The sequence below is a fragment of the Acomys russatus genome, chromosome 32, assembly GCF_903995435.1.
Source record: "Acomys russatus chromosome 32, mAcoRus1.1, whole genome shotgun sequence".
NCBI lineage: Eukaryota > Metazoa > Chordata > Mammalia > Rodentia > Muridae > Acomys > Acomys russatus.
The window spans coordinates 30060080-30086086 of record NC_067168.1 but is presented as its reverse complement, the minus strand read 5'-3'; the positions used below and the strand labels follow the sequence as shown (position 1 = coordinate 30086086).

Genomic DNA, 26007 nt, shown 5'->3' with positions numbered 1-26007 from the left:
AAAGAAACGAGCACATGGGGAGGCAGGTGAGAATAAGAGGACTTGGTTGTCTCTGCTCCCAGGAAGCTTTCCTGGGTTCTCTCCAAGCTTTTATGGGCTCCACTCAGAGTCGCCCCGAATTGCAGTCAGACGTCCTGAATTATTCCGCCATCTCCCATTGCTCCCCTCACTCTCGGTGTGTTCTTGTCTCTTCAGTGCGGCCTAGGCAGGGTGACTTATTACTGTTTCCACCAGAAGTGACCTCCAAGTCCACCTGGAATATTTCAGCTACCCAAATCCACAGATTTATAATCCGTACGGAAATGTGTGAAAGGTGGAAGATTGGAACCTCTGTGATTATGTGGGAGATAATGTCCTATGATTTTTGTGAAGTTGAGACAAATAGTGAAAGTGCTGACCATGGTGCTAGTGCACAGTAAGTGCTCCACAAATGGAAATGTAGCATTAGCAGTGGCATCTATGTTGGTCATCATGACGGCCTGGGAAGGGTTAGTAAAAGGGGCAGGGTGGGGGTGGAATCTTTAATTCCCACGCATGCACAACAAGGAAGACTGGGTTTCTGAATTCAGTTGTAGAATCCATCTCGTGCCCAAGACAGAAATTAGACCGCGGGGTGTGGGTGTCCTGCCTGAAAGTGGGATGGCGTCACAGGGAAACACAGCTGTGTTGACAGAGCAGCTTTGTTCCAGACGAACTGTAGCAAGTGGTGAACCTTCAGCAAGTGTGGCAGGCAGGGCCAGACAGCCTGACAGAGCCATGTGACAATGCCAAGCGACACTCAGGAGAAGCCTGGGAGGCTCCTGAGCTGGCAGATACCAGAGGAAGCAAGCCCTGAACCTTCCCAAGGCCAGCATCCCTCCAACTGCTCCCTCCCCCAGGACTGCCACCAGCCCTGTCTGCTGCCACCCTTCTCAGGTCTTCAGCAAGCATTTTGGTGAGAAGCGGGAGGGGTGGTGAGAGACGCCACTAAAACACCGCAGGCCCAGTTCGTGAGTAAGTTACACAAATGTTCCCGTGTTCGCCTTAGGGAAGAGATTCTTGGCTTTGTGTCTCTTCCCACGCCCTCTGTGTTTAGAGGACGCAAATGCTGGAGGCTCAGGTCAGGTCAGACAGGATAGTTCATACCATAGATCTAAGGTTCTGCAACATAGAGACAGAGACAGAGGGAAACGTGAGACACACAAGTCGTGGATGTGGGCTTCTCAAGAGAGTCATACTTTCAAATGTCTTTTCAGTTAGTGTGTGTGTGTGTGTGTGTGTGTGTGTGTGTGTGTGTGTGTGTGTGTGTACACATACATGAGTATTCCATGGAGCATGTGTAGGATCAGAGGCAAGCTTATGGGAGTTTGCTCCCTCATTCCAAAGGATGTAATTTTCAAGAGGATTACAGGCTAAGCAGAGTTTTAAAAGTGAGTAGAGATTAAAATGTAAGTAGAAAATTGGGCTAGGGAGATGGCTCAGTAGGCAAGCGTGAAGATCGCGCTTGAGTTCAAAGCCCCAGACCCCACATAAAAGCCAGACCCATGGTGTAAGCATCTACAATCTGAGAGTCCCTGCCAGGAGACAGAAGATGGATCCCAGAAGCTCACAGGCCAATGAACCTGGCATACACAGGGCTAGGGAGACAGACAAGATAGAGGGCAAACACCCACACCCAAGGTTGCCCTCTGACCTCTACATGCACACTGTGGCATGCATTCACATACATGAATACACATGCACATATAAATACTAAGCATAAACTATATGAGCTAGTTTACTGTCCGTCTCATTATATGATACTGTAAGGAAGTTTTTGGTTTTGTTTTTGTTTTTTTTTAAGATTTATTTATTTTATATACAGCATTCTGCCTGAATGCCAGAAGAGGGCTCCAGATCCCATAGATGGTTGTGAGCCACCATGTGGTTGCTGGGAATTGAACTCGGGACCTCTAGAAGAGCAGACGGTGCTCTTTGACACTGAACCATCTCTCCAGCCCATAAGGAAGTTTTATAAGGTGCACTATCTAGATTCGCAGATCTTGAGTGCTGGTACAGTTAAACTCAAAGCCACGAAGCAGACGCTCCTAAATAAAGCATCTTACTACTTTCAATATCCTTGTTTGGGGTGTCTTTAGGGTTTCTATAGCTGCGATAACACCATGGCCAAAAGCAACTTGAGGAGGAAAGGCTTTTAGTTCAGCTGTGGTTCCATATCACTGAGGGAAGTCATAAGAGGAGCTCACACAGGCCAGGAACCTGGAGGCAAGAACTGGCTGTAGACAGCAACGTTGCTTATTGGCTTGGTCCCCATGGCCTGCTGAGCCTGCTTTCCTAAAGCACCTAGGACTACCTGCCCTGAGGTAGCAGCACCCACAGTAAGCTGGATCCTCCCCCATCAATCAAGAAAATGTCCCACGGGCTTGTCCACAGGTCAGTCTGGCGAGGGCGCTCTCTCAACCGACTCTACCTTGTATTGCAATGACATGAAAGCAGGAAGCATAGAACGCGCACACTCGCACTGAGAGTAACCCTGATGGTACCGATACATCTGAATTGCAGTTTCTTGACTCTCAGCCAACATGCAACAAAAACTAGATCGAGGATGAGGAACTTCCCTCTTTCCAAATCCATTTCATTTTCCCTGTCTTTTTACCCTGCCTTGTTTTGGACACATCCCATACACCTGTCCCTTGCATTTTGGGGGAGGAGACCCTTCCTAGAGTTACCTTGTCAGCTTTCCGTACCCACCCACCCACCCCCCCAAAAAATAAAAATAAAAAAATGATATAGATCCTGAGGCATCAAAGCCTCAGTTCAGAATATGAGTGCCCTGTTGTTGACGTTGTGCCCTGTATGTAGGTATCGGCGCTTCCTTCTTTCTGATATACGGAAAGCATTCCAGCTAGACGCAATTGTCTTTACACGGTCTCTGCACCGTTGAGTAAAACAGGGCTTACCTTCTTTGCCCAAGGCTCACAGCTCGTACATGTACCCCAAGCTATTACAGTGAGAGTGGGAACAGGGTACCCCAAAGCTATGAACTGGACCGTACTATTTTTATGCCGGGAGATAAGATGCCTTTACTTTGTTGAGACAAAGTGATACACATAGATGCATCAAAAGTCTTGGGATCTTGACCCCCTCCCTCTCTTTCTAGAAGCCAGCGATAGGTCAGGAAGGGTTCTCAGCCCTGCCTTCCATCTGGCTGACATGAGACCAGAGAGTTGGTCACAAAGCTTTCTCCTAGAACCCAGCAAGTCCTTGCTGTCTGTCCCTCACCAGCCATTTTCAATGTGTCTGTTTGAGAATACTTTTGAATTTTTATATCGAAGCTGGGGAGATGAGTGAGGTTCCTAGATCGTTGTATCGAGTCTCCCAAGACACTAAACAGTATCTGGAATGCAAGTGACATGGTAGTGAAAGAACTTCCTAAGGGTGCAAAAGGCAGAGTTTGTTGAAATACACTGCAAGAAGGCAGCAGGTGAGTTGCCAATGAGAGATCCGTATAGCTGAGAGGAAGATAGACATCTTTCATGAAGTCAGGAGGTACTTGATTTTATCTCATAAGACATCTGTATAGGGTCTATGTCTGAAATGTCTGAATAGAAGTGGGCATCTTTCTATCTTAGTACGTTCTAAATTTTATAGTAAACTTTTTTCCCCCTTGAAACTGACATTGGGTATGGTACCACGGTTCATCAGGAGTTAGGCTGCAGCCAGCTGTCTGTGTAAGGCATCATGGGTCACTGGGGTCAAGGTCCTCATAGGCATGGCCTGACACGTTCCCCTTGATTCTGCCTAATATTCTTTTTCCACTTCAGGGGCCCACCCAGAACCCCACAGCCACACTCATTCTTTATGACTCTCAGGCTCTTCTGAGACGTGATTGGTTTGTGACTAGTCTGACTGTGTGTGTATATGTGTGAGTGCGCGCGCTCATGTGTGTGTGTGTGTGTGTGTGTGTGTGTGTACACATGCGTGCATGTGGATGAGACATGTGTGTGAACATCAGAGGACAACTTTATGGAGCTGGAATTCGTTCTCCCCTTTCTGTGTGTCGCAGGGATGGGGCTCAGGTCCCCAGGATTGCATGGCGAGTACTGTACCCACCCACCGTGCCCTGACAGTTCTGAGGAGTGTTGGCCAGAAATCTGTAAAGTGTTCCTCAACTTTTCTGGTGTTTGTTTTGTTTTGTTTTATAAATCACACAGATAACAGGCTTAAGGGTGCAGGATGCTGACATAGGGTGCCACTTTTATATCACCGTATAAACTGTCATCGTGACCCTAGTATAGCCAGCGCTGACTCTGCTCCCCGGCCCAAAGCACTCAAGCTCTGCACTCTGTAAGACTGGGAACATTTTCTTTAAATTCCTGCTGTTTTTGTCGGGGTAGGAGAGTTGGGACAAGGTTTCTCCATGTAGCCCTGGCTGTCCTGGAACTCCCACCGCAGACCAGGCTGGCCTTGAACTTAGAAATACACCTCCCTCTACCTCCCAAGTGCTGGGATTGACTAACTTGGAAATGTATACTTTCCTCATGGTGAAGACACTTTATTTTTAAAATTTTTTACATTTGAGATAGTTTCCCTATGTAACCTGGACTGGCCTTGACCTTGCAGCATCCTCGTTTCTGAGCCTGTGGAGTGCTGAGGTTAAGGGGGAGCACAAGCACCCCCCAGGATTTGAACCCTTCTTTTTGGCTCTTTTGAAATGGGAAGCATATGCCAGCCACTATAGTCACATGCTGCACAGTAGCTTTTCCCCAGGGAGTTTCCTGCTTAACTGAAACTCTGACACCACTTCCTCCCAGCTGACACCACCTTGGCCTCTCCACCATTTTCAGGAAGCCCCTTCTGTTAACTGGGCAGAGTTGGAGGCTGGCAGGACTTGTTTCCTCTCCTCTGATGACGAGATGTTCCCTGAACATTGATGCCCCCGTTGTCTTACTCGAGGCTGCCTTGACCTTTTCGTCCATCTAATTCCAACTCTCGCTGTCTGGGGAGTCTTCCTGGGGTCCCTTCGTCTGCTGGCACATGCCCTCCAGGCTGACTTTACTCCCTTCTAGAACAGAGCATGTGCAGCCATGCCTTCAGCCCACAGGGACCAGTTGCTTCCAGCTTTACGCTGCCCCATGTAATGGGGACTTTGTGACACTCCTACTGCATGCCTGTCCTCTTCTTCTTTGTAGGAGAGAAGCTGTTATCTGTCACAGAAATCCCAGTGCTATAGAAAGAGGCAGGCAGGCAGGCAGGCCTTTAAAGCCTATTTCTTCACACGCCCACACCCCTGTTGGAACCGAGGATGATCATTTTATACCACGAGGGGGTGTTTCACTCACTGCTGCTCCTAGCAAACCACTCTGAAGCTCAGGACCAAAACCTGTATTCATCCCTCATTCCATTCATAAAACTGGAGTTTGAAAAAGAGGGCCATTTGTCTGCCAAAGATTTAGCTAGGAAACTTGGCTAAGGCTATGACACCCACTTCCGCGTTGACCCCGGTTAGCTAGGAACTCACTAGCGCCAATGGCCAGGCTTCTGCCTCAGTTCCTTCCATGTGGTCTCTCTTTTCTGTGCTGCTCAGGTTTCCAGACAGCATGCTCACTGACTTCTAAGAGTAAGTAGCCCAAGAATGCAAGAAAGACACCACAGCCTCACGTCTAGTCTCGATGTCCTTCGGCCATTCATTCAGTCACTGGTCCCACCATATTCAGGGGAGGGAACAAAGATGACCTCAGTGAGCGTGCCAAAGCCACTTTGAAGAAGAGTGAGCGAGTTTAGATGTGCTCTTATGGTCGCACATGGGAAATAGAAATTCCACTGCAGGCAGGGATGTCAGAGGGTCACATTCTTCAGCAGATACTCACTGTAGCTCAGGCTGAACCTGACACTGGTCCAACCCTGGTGCTTTAGACAGAACACAGATAGGAGGTAGACCAAGCCTTGGCTGTTTCCATTATTAGAGAGATGAACCCAGCGATTACAAGCTCTCCCACCCCCACCCCACCTCCAGGATGTTCCCAGGAAAGTCTTCAAGGCTGAGGAGCCTCCTAAAGTAGAAAATGTTTGGGTTAAGTCGGAGTAACTACGACAGGTGGTGATAAAAGGCTGTGGAGTTTCCTGCATGGGGCTGCATTTGGGAGCATAGGGTTTAAGATGATGGGCATCAGTAACAATGGTTATATTCTCAATCATAATAGTCCGGTTGTCTTTATCTGACATTCCTCTGCTCATGTAAGACATTTTCCTGAATCAAAAATCCCTCAGTCTTGAGGATCTCGTGAGCATCTGGGATCAAAGTCGCCTGGGCTTTTATCCTGAACTGCTATGTGGCACCATGTGGACCTTAGACAAATGGTTTAACTATAAGATAGCTTGGAGATGGTGGAGGTGGAGAACACAGCCTACACATTTACCACGCTTGTCCGTTTCTTGTTACAAGAAAAAGGGCTATGTTCTCTCTCTCTCTCTCTCTCTCTCTCTCTCTCTCTCTCTCTCTCTCTCTCTCTCTCTCTCTCTCTCTCTTTTACAAGGGAAGGCATGAACATGTGACTGTGAGCACACACATGTACATGCATGCTCAGATGTGCACGTACATGTTTGGCTAGAGAGCCGTTTTATCTGTCAGCCTCCCAGCGCTGCAGCACAAGATAAACTCACATTGGCCAGAGGCCACAAGGTATGTCGGGGCACGCAGGCCAGACTCATGTGGTTCTCTTGTTTGCCTGTGATCTAGAGACTGTGCTCTGGGAAGCAGTTCCCTGCGGAGTCATGGACCTCATCAGTCCAGCTGTTGAACCCGTGATCTCTGGACATGTCTGGAGCCCACCAGGTGACGGCCCCAGTTAGCTCAGATGACTGAGCTAAGAGAGTCAGTCCTTCATCTCCATGATACCCAGCTTGATGGGAGGGAGCTGACAGAGTGTGGGTGCCTGGAGAGGGGGAAGTAGTAAAGACTTACAGTGTGCCCTAAGCTTTTTAGTCAAGGTCAAGAGGCCTGGGTGGCCTCTTCAGAGCACTGATCCCTGAACTCAATGGTGCCTGTTAAATTTGTAAGTAAAAACCATCCTCCAAAGAACTAGAGTTTACATGTGGTCTTTAAAATAAAACGAGCTATTGTAGTTCAAAGGGCAGAGCACACTAGACTTCTGGAAGCACACTGAGTGTGAAAAGGGAGTTGGGAATATCAGTGGGAGTAGCCAGGAAGTGTGTTGGCTGAGTAGCTGTGGGAAACTGTAAGGCCTTTTACCCCAGGGGTCTTCACCTTCTCATGTCAGATGAAGGGATTAAATGCCCACGGTCCAGATATCTTCCTCCCCCCCCCCCACCCCCATTAGAAGAAAATCTTGGAATTAGGAAGTTCATTTCTAGGCAGGGTTGTAGGTCACTGCACATAAAGCAAACAGCTTCTCTGTGGCCTGAGGCACATCAAATGGAGACTCTATAACTACCCTCATGTCCCAGTAAACTTTGGGCTGCCCCAACATAAACTGGCCGGGCAATTTACAATTTCCTCAGCATTCTGGAGTCTGAGAAGTCCAAAGTCAAGAGTTGATGGCCAGGAGAGTGTCATGCCTTGCCATCCCATGGGAGAAGAGCAAGAGGAGAGGGGAAGAGAGGGCCCAATATACTGTTGTTGTTTTTAACATTTATTTATTATTATGTATACAGTGCTCCACCTGCATGTACATCCTCAGGCCAGAAGAGGGCACCATATCACAGTATAGATGGTTGTGAGCCACCATGTGGTTGCTGGGAACTGAACTCAGGACCTCTGGAAGAACAGTGTGCTCTTAACTGCTGAGCCATCTCTCCAGTCCCCCCAACATACTGTTTTAAAAGGAGCCCATGCCCTCAAGAATTACATTACATCCTGAATGCTATAGCCTTGAGTCCCAAATTCCTAACACTGTAGCTTTGGAGGTCAATGACTTTATTTTTTTTTTTTCTTAATTATTTATTATATATACAGTGCTCTGCCTGCACATACACTTGCAAGACAGAAGAGGGCACCAGATCTCATTATGGATGGTTGTGAGCCACCATGTGGTTGCTGGGAATTGAACTCAGGACCTTTGGAAGAGCAGCTGGTGCTCTTAACCTTTGAGCTCTTAACCGTTTTTGAGCCATCTCTCCAGCCCTCAATGACCCTTTAAATCATTTCACTATGTGCTGGCTAAAAAACAAAATGCCCACCTGGTATGGTGGCACACGCCTATAAATTCTGGCAATCAGAAGGATTGTAAGTTCAAGGCTAGTATGGCTACATAATGAGAGACTGTCTCAAAAGAAATAAGAAAAATAAAAATGCTTGTAAAGAGTATTTTGCTGTAGTTGTTTAGAGTTGACTGGGCTCAATTAGGCAGCACACATTAGAACAGTGGTTCTCAACCTTCCTAACACTGTGACCCCGTAATGCAGTTCCTCATGGTGTGGTGACCCCAACCCTAAAATTATTTTCATTGCTACTTCATAACTGTAATTTTGCTACTGTTATGAATCGTTGTGTAAATATTTTTTGAGACAGAAGCTTACCGAAGGGTTGCAACCCACAGGTTGAGAACCACTGATTTACAGCCTTCTTTGTGGTAATGGTCCAATGCTGGCCCAGGACAGGGCCATCCAGGACAGGGCCATCCTGCAAGCTACTTCACTGTCACAGTTGGTATCTGAAGCAGCAGGGACTCCTCAGGAATTCCTGTCACACCCCACATGCTTCTTCCTTTGAGGAAGCTATACTTCTAACACAAGGCTGACACTGTCCCCAAGAGAAATACAGAAGCTATGAGATGCCGCCCTCTGCTATGACTTGGAAAGGCAGAATAGTCACAAATGCCCATCTAATCTCAAAGGGAAAGGAAGTAGATAGCACCTTTTAGAGGAAATGGACTTATCAGAAGCTGCAAACTTGACTTAGACACATCAAGCATTTGGCACAATCAAGCTGCCATCTTGCGCAGGGATGGGACATAGCTCTGACTCCTGTGGTTGCCTAAGATGGGATTAAAAGGTCAATAGACAGAATACCATTATCAACTGGATATGGAGGAAGAATCTACCTAAGATATTTTAAATAATAAGGAAACCAAATGGAATTGTTTGTATGAATTATCAATATAACAAAAAATATGTATACAAACTCCTAAGCATACAATTTTTTATTTGAGAGAGAAAAACTCAGCCTAGAAAATGAATTCCCAGAGATGGCAAATCGTAGCCTTTGACCATTCGGAACATGGGGATGGAGGGTAGGGAAGGGGATCAGCAGAGAGGTTAAGGGTTGGGAGTGCAGCTCAGTGCTGAAGCCACCTCGCATGCCTAAGACTCTGGGCTCCATCACCAGCACTGACAAAAACAAAAAGAGGACGCTAAATGAAAGTGGCTGAAAATATAGTCATTAGAGCCAGGGTTTGCCAAATCCCAGCTCACCACTCCCCAGCTGTGTGCCCAGCCACGGGGTCCACTAGCTTCCTTCTAGCAGTTGCAGCTTGGAGCTAATAGGTGCACCTTCTGTCCAAGAGGCCATACAGACAGATGTGGCTGCAGAGGTTTGCCCTTCCAGCAGCTTATGTCACATAGGAAATGTTCAGTCCCTTATTAGCCGCTTTGCCCATCACCAGTCCCTTCCTTGCCTGTGCCAGATGCAAATGCCAGTGCCCAATATGGACTGTGGGCAGTCAGCCAAACACACAGGAGGGGGATGCCCTCTCCAGCCCCTAAAATGATGGCATGTGCATGGGAATTCATGCCTTCCTGAGACATCTAGCCACCCATCAGTCTGTGGGCTCCCACTTCCCCCACCCCCACCCCCATACCTATCCTTATTCTGACACATTTTTGAATTTGGCTCTACATTTTAAGCATGTCAAGCTAGATCTTAGTTTTAGTGACTCTTACATATTTGGAATTAGAGTCTCCAGAGTCCATTATGCAAATCTATGCAAATGATATGCAAAGAAGCAGTCGCCCCAGATTGTGGGGAGGGGGAGTGTGTAGACCAGTACAAAAGGCCCTGAATGACAATTTGCATGTTTTAGAGGAGCCCCTGGTTGAAGGCCTTGCACATTCATTGTGACAGTACACATTGCATCCTTCATTTGCTAGCCTTTTGTGCTAAGGAGGAAGGGTGTAAGCTCTCGTCTCATTACCATATTCAAGGTGACAGTAAGGTTGAAAGGAGTTGGACAGTTCAACCCTGTAGCTATCTTATGATACAAATGAAATTTTTTATTTTGAAATAATGGGCTGTGATCCAGGCTGTCTCTCCTGCTTGTGTGACCTTTCCTGGGAGACACAAACAATGCCTAGTCACCCCATTTCAGGGCATAGTAAAGGACCAAAGAAATGATCCCACTCAAACCTAGCCTGATGGGCTGAGGGTCAGGAACCCCCATGATTCTGAGCTCTAGCTCAGCTTAAATGACAGTTCTAGAAAGCTGAGGACAATTCCAACAAAGTCTCCTCTGCACTTGAAGTCATTTGTTACTTGCATAATGCCCTCCCCCTCCCCCACGGAACCATCACATGAGTTTTCAGAGTTTCATGACCTCCCAGAGTCTTAGGACTCCAAGGTCATGTTTCAGATCAAAGCAAACAGAGACACCATGCTCCCCAACCAGCCAGATGCTGTTGAGCAAGCCACACCGTGGTCACCTTTCCTCTATACAAAGAGCTTGGCTTAGGTGAGCAGTAGGGCCCCTCACTATGATAAGCAACGCTCAGAACCCCATGGCACCGAGGAGGAAACTTCTGCATTTATAGCAGCAAAGATTGGGGTACCAGTAACTTAACAGCCTGTGTAAAAAGGAAAACAACTAAGGTGTCTGGTACCAGAAGAGCACCAGTGCAGTGAGGACAAGTCCAGCTAGAAGCCACAGGAGCTTCAGTCGAGCGGTCTGCCTGGGGTGGTAAGCCCCAGCAGGCTCCTAAACTGCTGCTGCTGACATTGTCCCAGCCCAGGTGGCTGTCCTTCCCACTGCGTGCCTTGTCCCTGGGGCTAGCCTCTTTTCTCCAAACTCTATGCTGTTCTTGACTCTGAAGCCAAAACAATATAATCTCCTTGGCTCTGACTGCCAGACACATTCTGTTCCCCAGATCGGCAACCCTCTAAGACTCCAGCCCCTACAGCAGCTACCGAATGGAGGTAGTCAGGACCTGCCAGCTGCTGGACCGAAGGCCTCCCTAGCTCAGCCTTGTGGTACCCAGGGGTGTGGAGGGTAGGGTGTGCACCCAATAAGCAGAGATGGGAGTCTGGGGGAGTCTCCTTTAAGGCGCCTAAAGTGAGGAGTTCCCAGTAAGGCTGAGTTGTATCCCATCAGCCCACAGCTACCCTCAGATCAAGTTTTCCCTGTTTCACCAATCTCAACCCCGCCTTGGCTGACCCTCAGATCACCTCCCAATGTAAACCGCTTCCCCACACACTCTCGTCTCCATTCCCCCCCCCCCCACCCCTTTCAGAAGGTATCTAATACAAAATGCTTGTGTTGGGCTGCTGTGACAAAATAGTTCTCTCTGAACGGCTCAAACCACAGATACTCATTTCCTCAAGGCTTCTGGAGGCTGGAAGTTCGAGATCAAATACCATAAATATAATGGTTGGATTCTTGTGGTGGTAGGCAGAGTAAGGGGTTGGGGGGGGGGGTGGAAGGGTTTACCCCTTTTCCTTGCATCACTGACAACCCCCGCCCTTGCCGGCCTGCCTTCACAAGAGGGTTCTGTGCCCCCAAAACTACCCTGTTGTCCCCTCTCTTCTTAGAAAGGCACCACCCGTGACGGCCCCAGTGATGCCGAGCTGCAGGGTGTGGGGTTGTAGGACCGGAATAAGAGCTGCGAACAGAGCAGAGCAAAGTGGCATACTGCTTCTGCCGAGGGTACCACCGATGGGCATCTGCCGCTCCTGCATGCGTCTCTGGTGGCAGCTAACTAGGAAAAGCATATGCTTTAGAACAGCCCTGGTTGCACATGCTTCTGTGGCTGTGTGACTTCACACATGTTCCCCTGTCTCCCTGGCCTTTCATTTGCCACCCTGTCAGGCGGTTGCTAGGTTGAAAGCGAGCATGATTGCAGGATTGACTTGAATGAGCAGAAAGCACCACCAGTGTGTGGGCTGACTCGAGAATGGAAGTGTAGAAAACTGGCTGGCTTAGGGGAGCCAGGCATTGGTCCTGGAAACAGTCACTCAACCTCCCCAGTGTTGGCTTAGCTGTGAATAGTAGGTCTGAGGGTTATTCCATAACCCGCCACACACTGAAGGCCGCTCCAGGCACACTGGAGTTCCTTCCTGTCTGCTTCCTCTCTGCTAACCAATCTCACCTTCTCCACCTGACACCATGAGTCCTAAGCAGGGGCCTCCATCCCACTGCTAGCAGAGCAGCTTTGCTGCTCATCCCAGAATCTGTGTGGAAATCCTACCCCAGACACCAGCTGTGGCCACTTGCCCTGTTAGAGCATGGTGAAGTACATATGACTCTGAGAGAGTTTTCTCAGGCATCCCTACCCACGTTCTGGGGTCTAGCTAGGGTTGAAGCCCGAGAATTAACAAAGGAGAGCATATGTGGTGTTGAGAAGTCAGAATCAGACCCTATAAAAACCTCCCACCCACCCCCATCAGCAGCAGAGACCAGCTCTCCCTCACTCATGTGCTACAACAGCCAGCCTTGAGAGCACACGGTACTGCAATTGTTAAAAAAAAAAAAAGTGTGTGTGTAGGAATGCTTTCAAGTTCATGGATTTTTATGCATCTTCCCAATAAACTTAAAATACACATAATATTATGCATAATATTTGCTATTGTTCAGAGGGGTCCTCTTACTCAAAAAGACCAAGTAGAAATAATGAGGATTTTCCCCAAGTTCTGCTACATGAAGAACCACAGGGAAAGTACTTGATGCCAAACCTCCAGTGGTCACTACGCAACATCTTCTATCCCAAATTCTAAGATGGCGTTAGGGAAGCTAGAACTGGCTGCCCTACTCTGGACCCTGCCCTCTTCTGCCCTGCTCACTCCTATGGCACTGGGCCATATGTGGGTCTGGGAGGCTGCCCTGTTTGTGCTCTGGAGTGCCAGGAAGAAGGGAAGCAGGAGACAAGTGAGGGTTGATGAACAGGGCTCTAACATTGGCATTTTGTTAATTGGTTAGCTCTCCCACCCAAGCCTTCTTCAGTTGGCTCTGAGTGGCTCACACGTCCTGTGCTCAGGCTGCCCTTGCCTACTTCCTGGCTGCAGATGATGTAGATGTGACAAGCCTTCTAGTCGCACCCCTCTCCACCCCACCCCCCCATTCCAAGATGATACACTGAGGCAGAAGGCTGATGGCATTCTGGGAAACTGGGAATGGGTGGGACTAGCTGGCCTGATTAGCTCCAGGTCTCCTGGCGCTGCTGTCTCTCCTGATATGTAGTGCCCTCCTGCCTCCCAGCTGCACATACAGGTCTTGTGCCTGAGTGCCAGGGTACCAGCATGGCCTCAGGGATGCTCCAGGTATCCTTCCTGCATCCCTGGAGCTTTCTCCAAGTCCTGGACAAAGATGGCCTGGCTGTGTGCAACACCCTCACTCCTTACCTCTCTCTTCTTCCTCCCCGTCCAGGCTTTCTCCTGACCTTGGCACTGACCAAAGCACTGGTACTCGCAGTCCAGGAACCATCTCCCAGGGAATCTCTACAGACCCTCCCCTCAGGCAGCCCCCCAGGCACCATGGTGACAGCACCTCACAGCTCTACCAGACTCTCCTCTGTGGTGACGCTGGACCCCAAACCTGATGGACCCTCCTCACAGCCTGCAGCTACAGTGGGAACAATATCTCATCCAGAAGGGCACCCTCCTACAGACACCATGTCCACAGTTACGGTGACAGCTGCCATCCCCCATCCTGAAAGCCTTCTGCCTACAGGTTCCCCTCCAGCTGCCATGGCAACCACATCCTCCGACTCAGAGGGCCACCCCCCAGGTGATGCTGCCCCCACCACCATCCTGCCAACACGGCCAGCAGGAGCTACCAGCCGCCCCACCATGTCCCCACGGGCCACCACTCGTAGGCCTCCCAGGCCCCCAGGCTCTTCCAGGAAGGGGACTGGCAGTTCAACTCGCACTCTCCCACCTGCACCTGGTAGCCACTCAGCAAGGAAGGAAAGCCAGAGGGGACGGAATCAGAGCTCAACACATCTGGGGCCGAAGCGTCCTCTGGGAAAAATCTTCCAGATCTACAAGGGTAACTTTACAGGGTCTGCAGAGCCACAACCCTCTGCTCTTATCCCCAGGACCCCACTCTGGGGCCATTCCTCTTTGCCACAGCCTCAGACAGAGTCTCCACCCACAGCACCCAGAAGCACCTCATGGGTGCCCCCTACAACTTCCCTGGTACCTACCAAGGACAAGCCAGGCCTTATCAGAGCCAGCCAGGGGAGTGGCCCCACCTTTACCAGCCCAGGACGGGAGCCGGATGCCACAGCAGCTCCTCCCAGTGCCCCTGCCAGTACACAGCCTGCCCCAGTGCCTTCTCAGCGCCCTCACGGTGACGTGCAGGACAGCCCCAGCCACAGTGACTCTTGGCTTGCTGTCACCCCTGACACTGACAGACCCCCGTCTGCCAGCTCCGGGGTCTCCACGGCTGCCACAGGGCCCACCCAGGCTGCCTTTGATGCCAGTGTCTCAGCCCCTTCCCAGGGCATTCCTCAGGAAGCATCAGCAACCCCTCAGGCCCCAACCTGGCCCTCAGGGGTCTCGGAAAGCACTGTTTCTCCAGCCAAGGAAGAGACTGAGGCCTCCCCTACAACAACCGACAGGGGACCCAGTCCTCTTTCCACGGCTCTGTCTACAGCCACCGGCAACTTCCTCAACCGCCTGGTCCCTGCTGGGACCTGGAAGCCTGGAACAGTGAGTAACATCTCCCATGTGGCTGAAGGGGACAAGCCCCAGCACAGAGCCACCATCTGCTTGAGCAAGATGGATATTGCCTGGGTCATCTTGGCCATCAGTGTGCCCATCTCTTCCTGCTGTAAGTACTCCCTTCCTCTCCTTTCTCCTATCAGCCTTCCCATGCTCCAGATTCACTTGCCCTTGAGTTAGGTAGACAGCCCCATTGGGTGAACTGCAGAAAGCCCTAGGTTCCCAGCAAGTAAAATAGCAAAGCAGGAGCCCTGGGTCATCCCTGTCCCTGGGTCTTAGGTACCACTCAAATGTCCATGGATCATAAAGTCACAATTCCAAGTGGTGTGAGGGTCACTTTATAGGTGTTCTAAGCCAGCCACATGTATTATAGAAATACCAAACTAGCTAAAAGACTTACTTGGCTTACCTAGGATCCAGGTGGCAGGGAGTGGCAGGACTGCAGACCTTCCTGAAGCATCTATCCATCCTGCTAAGAGTTCTGTCAGTTACAACCCTACCTTGAGGAACAAGGCACCAGGACACCGCGGGTGACAGTTGACCATGGAGAGTTACAGGCTACAGCTGGGAAAGTCATCCCGTCCTCTCCTACCTCTCCTTCTTGTCTTTTCTCTCCCCCTCCACATCTCTCCCCCTTCCCCTAAGAAAGAAGAGATAACGCTTGTATGCACTAGAAGTCCCACCAGCTTTGGCCACAGTACAGTTCTTGATGGACAGGCTAAACTAAGGCCTCAGAGATAAGTTAGTTTTAGCTCTTTCTCCATCACTACACCATCTAGCCTGCTTTAGCCTCCGTAGTTACCATGAACTGTAGACCTTATTATTACAAGTCTACTCCATAGCAACCTGTCCCTCTGAGAGTGAGGAGCCAGATCTCTCCATGTCTCCATCAAGGCTCTGCCACGGCCGCTCAGAACTGTAACGGCCCGCACCCCCAATGTCTTCCCATGCCACACTTCGTTCTCAGAGCATCTTCACTGGACTTGGCCCTACCCCACCTCAATGGTTACCATTAAAGATGTCATTCCATGCTCGTCACTCCCCTCAGAACAGGCAGTTCTGACCTTTCACATTCTTCCTAGCTCTCCTGAGAACCTCAAGTTTGCCTTCTTGTCATCTGCACCCTGTAGTCCTTTGCAGTGTCTTCCCAAGCCACATAAAACACATCCAGCCGACAGTCCCGGAGGCTCTCAGGGAGCAATGTTCTTGGCGCAAGCGCCTCATCCGTGACCCAAAGCGTCTCCTTCATAGAACTGTTATCACTGATCTGCTTGCTCTGAATGGTCACCTCTTTATCCCTGGTCCCCCAGAAACGCAGCATTTCACACAGGCTCAGGCATGCCAAGGAAGTCAGTACACGAACACTTCAGCCACATTAACAGAGCCTGTGCTGGCAACAACCCTCTTGGCTAAACAGGTTTCAGATCACCCTGTGGGCTCATATTTGTCTTAAGTGAGGCCCCCAAGGCTTCCCACAGGAGGCTGTGGAAGCAAGGCAATCCCCTTCCCTCCTGTCACAGGTCATCACGGAAGGTTTAGCCCTCACCGTGGCCAGCTTTCCACCCATGACTTCACCACGAGTACCAGTCCCCCCCCCCCCCCGCTTGCTGAAAAACCTTGTGTCAGGGCTGGGAGGGTCATGTCCACCCCAGGACCCAGTTCAGGGGGCATGTAAAGTTGGCAACACCTCAAGCTCAACAGAAGCAGCTTTCTTGTCTCTTGTGGGAACACGAGTAGCTTTTAAGCTTTGGAAACAGAACTGAGATTGAGAAAAATGTAGCACTTATTAATAAAGCCAGTTATTGACAGTTGTACGTGTGAAGTAACTGCCTTCTAAGCGTCCAAGTGTGTTGGATATCCTAGTTTACAGTTGGAATTCCAGGTCTGTCTTATCACGCTATCCCCACACGAGCTAAAGAAAGCAGACATGTTGGTAAGCACATCAGGCACTAAGGTGTCAGGGCACTCTGGTAAGTTAGGAAACCCACATCAGCCAAGGCAGGAACAAAGGGACACGCCCCTGTGGCAGGTAAGCAATGACATCACAAGTAGGCGGAATACTAACAGACACAGCCTGGCTATAAGAGGGACCTTCAGGTGCTGGGGGTGGAGGCAGGGTAGGGCACGCTTTCTAAAGACTCGGTTTTGTTCACAGTGAACTTTCATGGGCCAACAGAACAGCAGAGTCCTTGTCCTTTATGCTTCCGCCATTTACACGGGTGGCTCCTCACTTCTGGGTCCTGACTGCCTCTGCATCAGCTCTGTGTCCCTGGTCACAGTCAAAGCCCCTTTGGGCCATCCTTAGCTGCAGTCAGGGAATATTTAGAATATCAGTCAGGTCTCAGAACCCTAGGCGCTGTCCATAGACATTTCCAACAGTTTAGGTGATTTCCATAGGCAATTTCCATAGTCCTGCCCCATCTAATGATCAGGCAAGCTGAGCTCTTCCAGGCCTGGAGGCCCATGTTACAACCTTCCCTACTGTCTGTGTACCCCAAAGCTACTCTATAGACCCCACAACTGACGCCATTCTTTGTCATACTGTCAGATGTCCCAGGCAGTCCAACTGGTAACAAAGTGTGAGAATAGAATTTACCACCTCTTGTGGGAGGGACTACGAGGGAAGCTGGGCTGGTACGGAGCAGTAGGGACTCGCCCCTACCTATGCTTTCTCCACCCAGCATGATTTGCCCTGGGAGTGAGGGGTGAGTATAGTGAATTCTAAGCCTGCACAACAATGGAGGGTCAGCCTTGCACATCGCAAGCCCTCCCAAGAACTGGAAGGGCATCGGTGTTGCAAGGGCTGAGAAGGGCTTTGTCTCCTGAGCACAGGCACATACTCCCTCTGCCAACTCCGCTTCAGATATGCTGAGAACTGAAATTGATTGGATCCACTGGCAGCCAGGGCCAGGAGCCATGTGTCTGTTGAGCGGGTCTCTGCTGCCACCATCAGGATGCACAGAACCTACTGCTTCCTGTTAGTGGCCTCTGGCCTGCAACTCACTGATCCTTGCTCTGAGGACCCACTGGTGGCTCTGCTGAGCTCCTTGGCATGTCTCACACTGTGGGGTGGTTTCTCCCAGCCACCCCTGTGAGAAGATGGAGCTTTGGGGAGAATCAGATAAGGAAGCCAGGGGCACTGCAGGTGTGTTGCATCACCAATGCAAGTGGCAGGGCAGAGGAGAGCCACTCTTGGACCTCAACACTTGAGGCTCTTTATGCTCCTTGCCCCAGAGCAGGGCTTCTTCCAAACTCTGGACCATTAATGCAAGATTCCAAGGGGTGACATGTTATAGTACCCATAGTTCTTGGCTGTGTTCATTGTTTAATGAATATTAACTATAAATATGAACAATATGCATAGATATGTGCCTATATGTGTGTGCAATGGAGGGGGGGGTACAAATTTTTACTCACAGGACCTAAATGACTTTTTAATTACCATATAAGAAAGCCTAGGTTAGATAGATTCTTACCATGAAACAGAAAAGAATGACCCAAAAGGAAGTGTGGCTAAGCGGCCTGTCTCCTTGGAAATGTGGACCAATGGGAGGAGGACATGAGAAAGCTCCTGCAAGGCAGGATTGTCCATGGACTGTCCCCACGGCCATAACCCAGTCAAGTGGTGGTAAGTCTGGAGGGGCAGCAGGGTTTGGACAGGGGTTTTCCACACTTGTAATGGCTGCCTCCATGGAAACCAGGGGAACACACCTAAGGTCTTGTGTCCGGGTCCACTGTAAGGGAGGAGTTCAGGAAATGACAGTGAGCTAGGGTGACTGTTACTCCCTGGTGTGGGTTCACAGTGCATGATGCCCCAGCAGGCCGGGCACCTGACACGTTAGCAGGTGATTGGAACGGTTGGACCTTCTAGGGAACCCATCATGGTCACACACTTCCCAGGGCTCCAGCTTCATACCCGTGACCTTTCTTCCTGTCACATATCTGATGAGTCACAGATGATTCAGGACTGGGGAGCTTGCCTAACTCTCAGGACTGTTCTAGAACTACAGCACGAAGGGGCCCCCTTGTTCCCCTGTAGAGTCTTGGTGGCTGTCACACCTCCTGCCCACGGTGTAGCTTACAAAGGGCTTATAACACCATGCTGGGTGTTCCCTCCTCCAGTGCTCAGAGTGACGGGAGACAATAGCATTTAACTCAAAGGTTACCAAAACCTGTGGTCAAGGCGGTGTAATTAGGTGGGTGATCTTGATCACTGTTAACTTCCGTGACCTTCAGCTACCGCTTCTGTGCGCGGAAGACTACATAGTGCTGAGAGCATATTAGACTCGTTCAAGTCCCAGCTGTCCTTGCCTCTCTTGGATGAAAGGTCAGAAGACTGAACAGAAGTTCTAAACACAACTCTTGTAGGAGATGGTACGTGAGAAACAGTAGGAAGTTCCCAAGAGAAATAGAGTCATCAGACCCCCCCCCATGAGACCCACCCACCACCCCACCCCCCCCCACCACCCCGCCGCCGCCACGGACAGGACCTCTGCACATTACACAGTCTCGGGAGTCAGAGTTGAGGGCATTATGGACTCTGGGATGCAGCAGTGGGCATGCTCGGCCAGCTCGGCAGCAGGGCTTTGGCAAGTTCATCTCTCCAAGTTTCTACTCCTGGGGAGCTCGGCAGAACTCTGCTGCGTGCAGGATTGCATCTGAGCTGCATGGAGGCCAAGAAGTTAAGCTTGCTACTCAGGTCTTGCGAGCAGTGCGTTAGTGTCTGCGTTCTGTCCCAGCTTCCCCCGTCCCACTCACCACGTGACTAGACAATCTCTAAGGCCGTCTCTGCCACTTTGATGCTTCCCTTCCTCAGAGACATAGCTTTTGAGGACACCGCTCTCCCCTGCCACCCTGCTTACAGTCTGCAGCAATGAAGTGTGTGCCATGTGGCATCAGATACCCTCACAAGCCACCAAGTGAAAAGTGACCATTTGTTCCTGACAACCCTGCCTCTCCCCCTTTCCCCTGGGCTCCGGCTTCAGCAGAGCTAAGGAAACCTCTGTCCTCACTTTCTTAAGTGTGTCTATGTCTTTAGAGATTTGCTTTTATTGGCTTGAATTGCCCTGGCCACTTCCCCCTTGGTGTTTCAGAGGCAGAGACTAGTGGCTGTGAGGAATAAAGGTAAGGGGGGGGGGGCTCTGTGACAGCCAGCTGTGTCTTTTGGGGGCCATGGTGTCTCCCAGCAGAATAAAGAGTTGGCCTCACTGTGCAGCTTCCACATTGGGTATGCTGCCTCTTCTGCCCCTTCCTCCTTCAAGCAGCAAAGAAAGGGCTTTTAGAAGGATTGAAGGGGGACAAGGCATAAAACGTGAACAATCTGGTGCCAGCCAGTCTCTGAAATCCCTTTAGCCCATTCAGAAATTCCCTCCCCCACCCCCATCTCCCACCCACCCCGCCACGTGTCGGGGGCTTTTTAACAACAGGCACTTCAGAGGCTTGGTTTGCAAACCGGGAGTCTTTCTGGCCAAAGCGGATGAGGCGAAATGCCAATGGAAGCTACACTGGAGATGATCTCCAGCAAGGCCAGCGGTGGGAAGGAAAGCGACAGAATGTTCCAGTGGGCCCCCAGGACTGGAACCTAGCTCTGGGCCCCACCAGCTTCTGCAGCTGCCGGGTTCCCTAACAATGTAGCCACTCTGCTTCTGAGGGAGATGGCTCTCTGCTGCCCCCTGGTGCTGGCCGCTGAACAGAGCGGCCTGGGACCCCATTCCCAGGCACTGAGATGGTTGACAACTTCGGGATGTCAGGTACATATAGTTCCCCACCCATCCCCTTCACTGTGGAAGTTTTCTGGCGCTGGTGAACCTCGGCAGGACATACCCCTCATTCATTAGCTGCTCCCCCTGATGCGCCACCATTCTGCAGGAGTCTAGGCAAGACACCCTGCCTCTTTAGTCTCAAACGTTCCCTGGGAACACACTAAAACCGCCGTTTCTACCTGATTTATTAACAGAGCCCAGGCACACACATTACTCCAGGAATCTTCAGTCTCAGAGACTGAACAGGCAAGGGTCACATGTCACACAGCGGGACAGAGTAGGCTAAGAAGAGCCACTGCACTGCAGTCCGCAAAACAGGAAAAGTCCTTGTGTCGATCTCAGGCAGAGATCTGGCTGTTAAAGAGCGGAAAACTTTGGAGTCCACACATCCATGTTTGCCCTTAAGCCTACTGATAAAAACTACTACTTGTCTATCTGAAAAGTATAGACCAACACTGACTCTGTGAGGTCAAAGGGAAAATCTAAGACTTTCAATATGGATAACGTCCCTGCAATGTAAGTTCTCTATGACTGACTTTTCACATCTTTTTAACTGAGCCTGGTGGGAGGGGGGGGGGTTGTCTAATGAATCTGTGTCTGTCCCCTTCCTGCTTCAGCGGAGATCTTTCCAAGGATTGGGTCTCTGAACACACATGCTGATCTTTGCTTCCAGACTCTGGGGGATGTCCCCACCAGCAGAACAAAGCCTTTCCCTAAAAGTGGAGCACTGAAGCAACCCACAGATGTCACTAAGATGCATGCCACCTCCCTTCCCCAAGCCCCTGGGGTACACACCTTGAAACACTGCCCTGGCTTTCCCTCCCTCCTCCCCACACTCCCTGCCATACGGCCCCTTTCTTTTCTCACACACACCTGGGCTGTCCACACTTTGGTCCTCTGCACATACTGCCCATTCTCCTTGCGGCCAGTTCCTCCCCAGGATGCCAATTTCCCTGCCATGAGGCTACCACCATGACTAAAGCAGCCTCTCTCACATTCCCCTCCCCCCTCACCATCTCTCTCACCAGCCCTGTTTTTTTGTTTTGTTTTGTTGTGCACTGGATAGCGGTCCCTATTGAAATTGCCTGGTTCATTTTATTACCTATGGATCACCTGACCCCTTCTACAAGCATGCAGTAGGATGGAAGCTTAGGAAAACTGGTGACTTATCAACCATTTTTCTAGCACACAGTAGGTCCTCAAAGGTGTGGTTGGGAAAAAAAAAAAAAAAACAGTGAAAGCTAGCTCAGTTATTGGAGTGCTTGTCTTACATGCCCAGAGCCCTGGTGTCAGTCTCCAGCACCAAATAAACCAGGCGTGGTGGCACAGACCTGTCATCCCAGGACTCAGAAGGTGGAGTCAAATAGGATCAGAATTTCAAGGCTGTCCTCAGTTACACAGTGAGCTCCAGGTCAGCCCCGGATACATGAGTCTATTTGTAAAAAAAAAAAAAAAATGAACGCAGCAGCTGGGGGTGCAGTACCACCTCTGCACCCCACTGGGACTAACTAAAGCGTTTGTCCCCTCCCTCTGCTTCTCTGACTGGGCCTCTCTCCACAGCCGTCCTGTTGACAGTGTGCTGCATGAGGAAGAAGAAGAAGACAGCCAACCCCGAGAACAACCTGAGCTACTGGAACAATGCCATCACCATGGACTACTTCAACAGACATGCGGTCGAGCTCCCGAGGGAGATCCAGTCCCTGGAGACATCGGAGGTAACCAGCCCCATGTCCTTACAGCCATTCTCCACAGAGAGAGCGGCAGAGTACCTCCTCAGCCCTGAGGGCCGGCTCCTCTGCAGTACTCTGAGCCAGAAGCCCTCCCCCCACCCTGCCATGCACACCCCAGTCCCCCCCCACACACACACATATACACGCGCTCACATGAGAGCCACCTTCCAACTTCTACACACACGCACACACACGCGCCCCACCTCAGCCCTACTGAACTTGGGGTTTGATTCTGAAACAAGGACCCCGCCCCCCCCCCCCACCCCTGGGTGCTTTCTGCACACTGGAGTTTGGCAAAACTGTTCTCGGGACTTCTCCAGTCTGGGAATGAGTAACAATGGTTTGTTGAGGGCCTGTTTCGTGTCACGCAGTCTCTGGGGACTGTGAAGATGAAAGCTTGCTCTCAGGGGGCTTCCAATTCTGAGCTGTGGCAGGGAGCTGAAGTTCAGTGTCATTCAAAAGCAAACCAATTTAAAAGTAGTAATAGATATGATGCTATAGAAACCCAGAGGAGAAAGCCCTCCCAACAGGCGCAGGAATTACTGGCTTTCACTAAGTATACCTACAAAGGAAGACAGATGCTTTAGAGATGGTCCAGGAAAAAGATGAGGGGCATCTAACCTGAGTTACTGTGCACCCTGCCTTCCCTGCACCTCCCTTCCCAGGGCATCTCAGGCGAGCTTGGATAGCTGTGAATGTAGTCACATTGTTCCCTTGCCCCAAAACCCAGCTGAGCTCTCCCCCTTAAAGTTTTTAGGTGGCCTGGGAGGAAGACCTGCCCCTCCCAACCTCCGCACTAGGCAACTTCCTGGCTTCGCATGCTGCCTGCCCCTTTCTTCCTCATTTGGCAAACTCCATCCATTTGTGCTAGATATGTCCTCTCTCCATGCCGCCCCTCACAGGTCTCTGTGTGTGAGCTGTCCCCTCTTGTATGGTCTTCTCTCCCTCCCCAGCTCGCCCTCCTTCTTAGTCCGCTTTAAGAAAACCACTTTGGTCGGATGTGGCTCTCCTGCCATAGCATCTCAGCACCCTCCACTTTCCTATCCTGGTTATTTGCTATGTGACTGCCAGTCTGACGTCAACTCAGTGTCATGCTTCCCTTTCTTGGGCCATCTGCTTGCTGTCCCTACTCCTGGCTACTGAGTCCTGTGCTGCGGGACCTCACTTCCCTGAGTCCCAGGCTCAGCCACTCATGGCTCCTCTGGTGTTTCCTAAGAGGTATGACTTACATGTATGACATGACTGTTCTTACTATACCACCAGTGCCAGTGCCACATCTGTCTACAGCTCTGGTGTCTCCCCTGACCCCCAGCCACATACCTGCCTAACTCATTGACCCAACATGGAACCACTCACACTTACTCCTGGCCCCAGCCCCAAGCTCACCTGGTGTTCCTAGCTGCATGCGTGACACTGCTAGGCCACCGACCCTGTCTTGCATGCTCTCGGCCAGTCTGTTGGCCCTTAGTTCTTCCTAAGCACTATCCTCATCCCTGCACGTGGGCCTCTCCTCTCCCGCACTCTGGAGGCTGCAGGAGGCTCTGAGAACAGCCTTCCCATTCCGTGACATCCTGCGGTTGATGAGGACAGGAGCCAGATGATCTCTCAAACGCATGACCCCATTAGCCATGGACCCCAGCTCCCCAAGTGGCTCCTCTGCGCACCTTAAAGAGAAGCCAAGGTTGGATGTGGATGCCCACCTGGTCCCAGCCTTGGGAGGTAGAGGTAGGAAGATCCGAAGTCCAAGCTACTTAGCTACTTTGGGAATCCAGAGCTAGCTTGGGCTATATGAGACTCATAAAAATGAACAGGGAGGGAGGGAGGGAGAGAGGGAAGAGGGGGTAAGACAGAAGAGAAAAGAGGGGAAGAGAGGGGGAGGGGAGAAAAATCCAAGCGTGATGGTGTACAAGCTTGCCAGTACTTGGGCAGTAGAGGCAGGAGGATTCCTAGTACTTGCTGGCCAGCCAGCCTTGCTAATCAGTGAGCCCCCAGTTCCCAGTGAGAGATCCTGTTTCAAGCCGAGTCCTAAGGACCAGCACCTGAGGTTGACTACTCACACGACACATGCACATAAGCGTGCATACACACACAGAAAAAAAGGCCCTGTTCCTCTTTCCCTTCCCTTCCTTTCATGAGCAGGTCCCCTGCCAACCTGTGCTCTCCCCCTAGGCTCTTTCTGCACAGAAAGCCCATTACCCACAGGAGCTTTGTTCTTAAGCTTAACTGGCCATCCCCTCCTAATGCCCAGACCCTATTTCCTACAGCTCTCTATGGAGCCCTGGCTGGGCTGCCCTAAACCCATTTGGGCCACACACTCGCATCCACCCCCTGCTCTCCTTGCTTCCCCCTGCTGACAGCACTGCTCACCAGAGGCATTCCAGCTTGCTGATCTACTGATACATGTGTTGTCCTCTCCGCTGAAACAGAAGGGCCTGAGGTGCTCCATTCCCAGTACCTACAACTGCACCCAGCCCGGCCCATAGTGGTCTGCAGCAAAACCGCAGTAGATGAGCGAAGTCCACACCCTACCCAGTCCTGAGCCTGCCTCGCAGTAGCTATTCAAAGGGCAGGCAGCAACACAGTCTTTGTGAAGGTTTTCATTTAGGGGGAAGCCAGCACACAATTTTTTTTTATGGTAAGTGAAAACCCCTGAGAAAGGCTTGAATCTGGGCAGTGACGCATACATTTCTTATATTTTCTCTATAAACGGGGACCGTGAACACTGAAGCGCGGAGCCTGGAAGCATGCTGTAGGAAAGCCCCACTTGCAGGACATCACAGTGTTCTACTTGTAGAAGCAAAGGAACTTAGGGAATGGGGCTCTTGGTCCTGCATTGGGCACCAGGCTGGGGAACTCCAGTGAGAAGGGCCACCTGGCCACAGTCCCAAGAACAGAAGGCACCACAAAAGCCACAGCGCCAAGTATGCCAGCGTTGGCTTCAGTCTGTGCTCTTGCTTACCTAACGCTGCCCGTCTACCCCTCTGGTTCTGCTGTGATCTGTTCCAAAGCTCTGAACTGGAGCTGTGTGAGGTCAAGGTGTCGGCAGCTCGGAGACAGGATGGAAACTGCTGGCGACATTACGTGCCCTGTGGACCACCCACAGGATGATCGCTGATCACATTTTCTCTTACACTCAGCATCCTCAGACATGCGCTTGCCCATCCAGAAGCTTTTACACACATTGCCTAAGGAAGCGTCTCTGTGCCCAGCTGCCTCACTGTCTATAATAAGAACAGCTACATGCTGGCCTGCCAGATCACAGTGCCCAAAGGGTTCTTGGGACATTCTTTTTTTTTTTTTTTTTTTTTTTTTCCTTTTCCTCCCTCCCTCTCCTGACCCCTCTATTGTCCTGGCTGTTTTCTAAATGCTTTTTTTTTTTTTTTCATGCTGTGCCTGGTGCACAACTCCTACCCAGGTTCACCACTGGTCCATTCTTGCCCCGTTAAAACTGGAAGGCTGTGCAAACCCTATTTCAACAACCAAAAGGCCTCACAGCTGAGGGAAAGGACTTCTGCTTCTTCTCCATAGTTAGAAGGGTCAAGCTCACATGCACCCTCCTAATGAGATGTGGTCAAGGTCAGCCCTTGAGGGAAGTGCCTGTCTCCTGAAAAGACATTTTATAGACAACGCAGTTTCCTCCTCTTCTCCA

At 50.6% G+C, this 26007-nt stretch overlaps 1 protein-coding gene across 2 annotated transcripts in view; it reads left to right on the top strand.

Annotated features, from left to right (window-relative positions):
• Positions 1 to 26007, top strand: part of Tmem108 (transmembrane protein 108) — a 267058-nt gene that overhangs the window by 239315 nt on the left and 1736 nt on the right. For both annotated transcript variants that reach the window (XM_051140494.1, XM_051140495.1), the window contains exons 3-4: positions 13569 to 14975; positions 22189 to 22343. In XM_051140494.1, the coding sequence (XP_050996451.1) occupies positions 13569 to 14975; positions 22189 to 22343 (1562 nt within the window). The remainder of the gene's footprint in view (positions 1 to 13568; positions 14976 to 22188; positions 22344 to 26007) is intronic.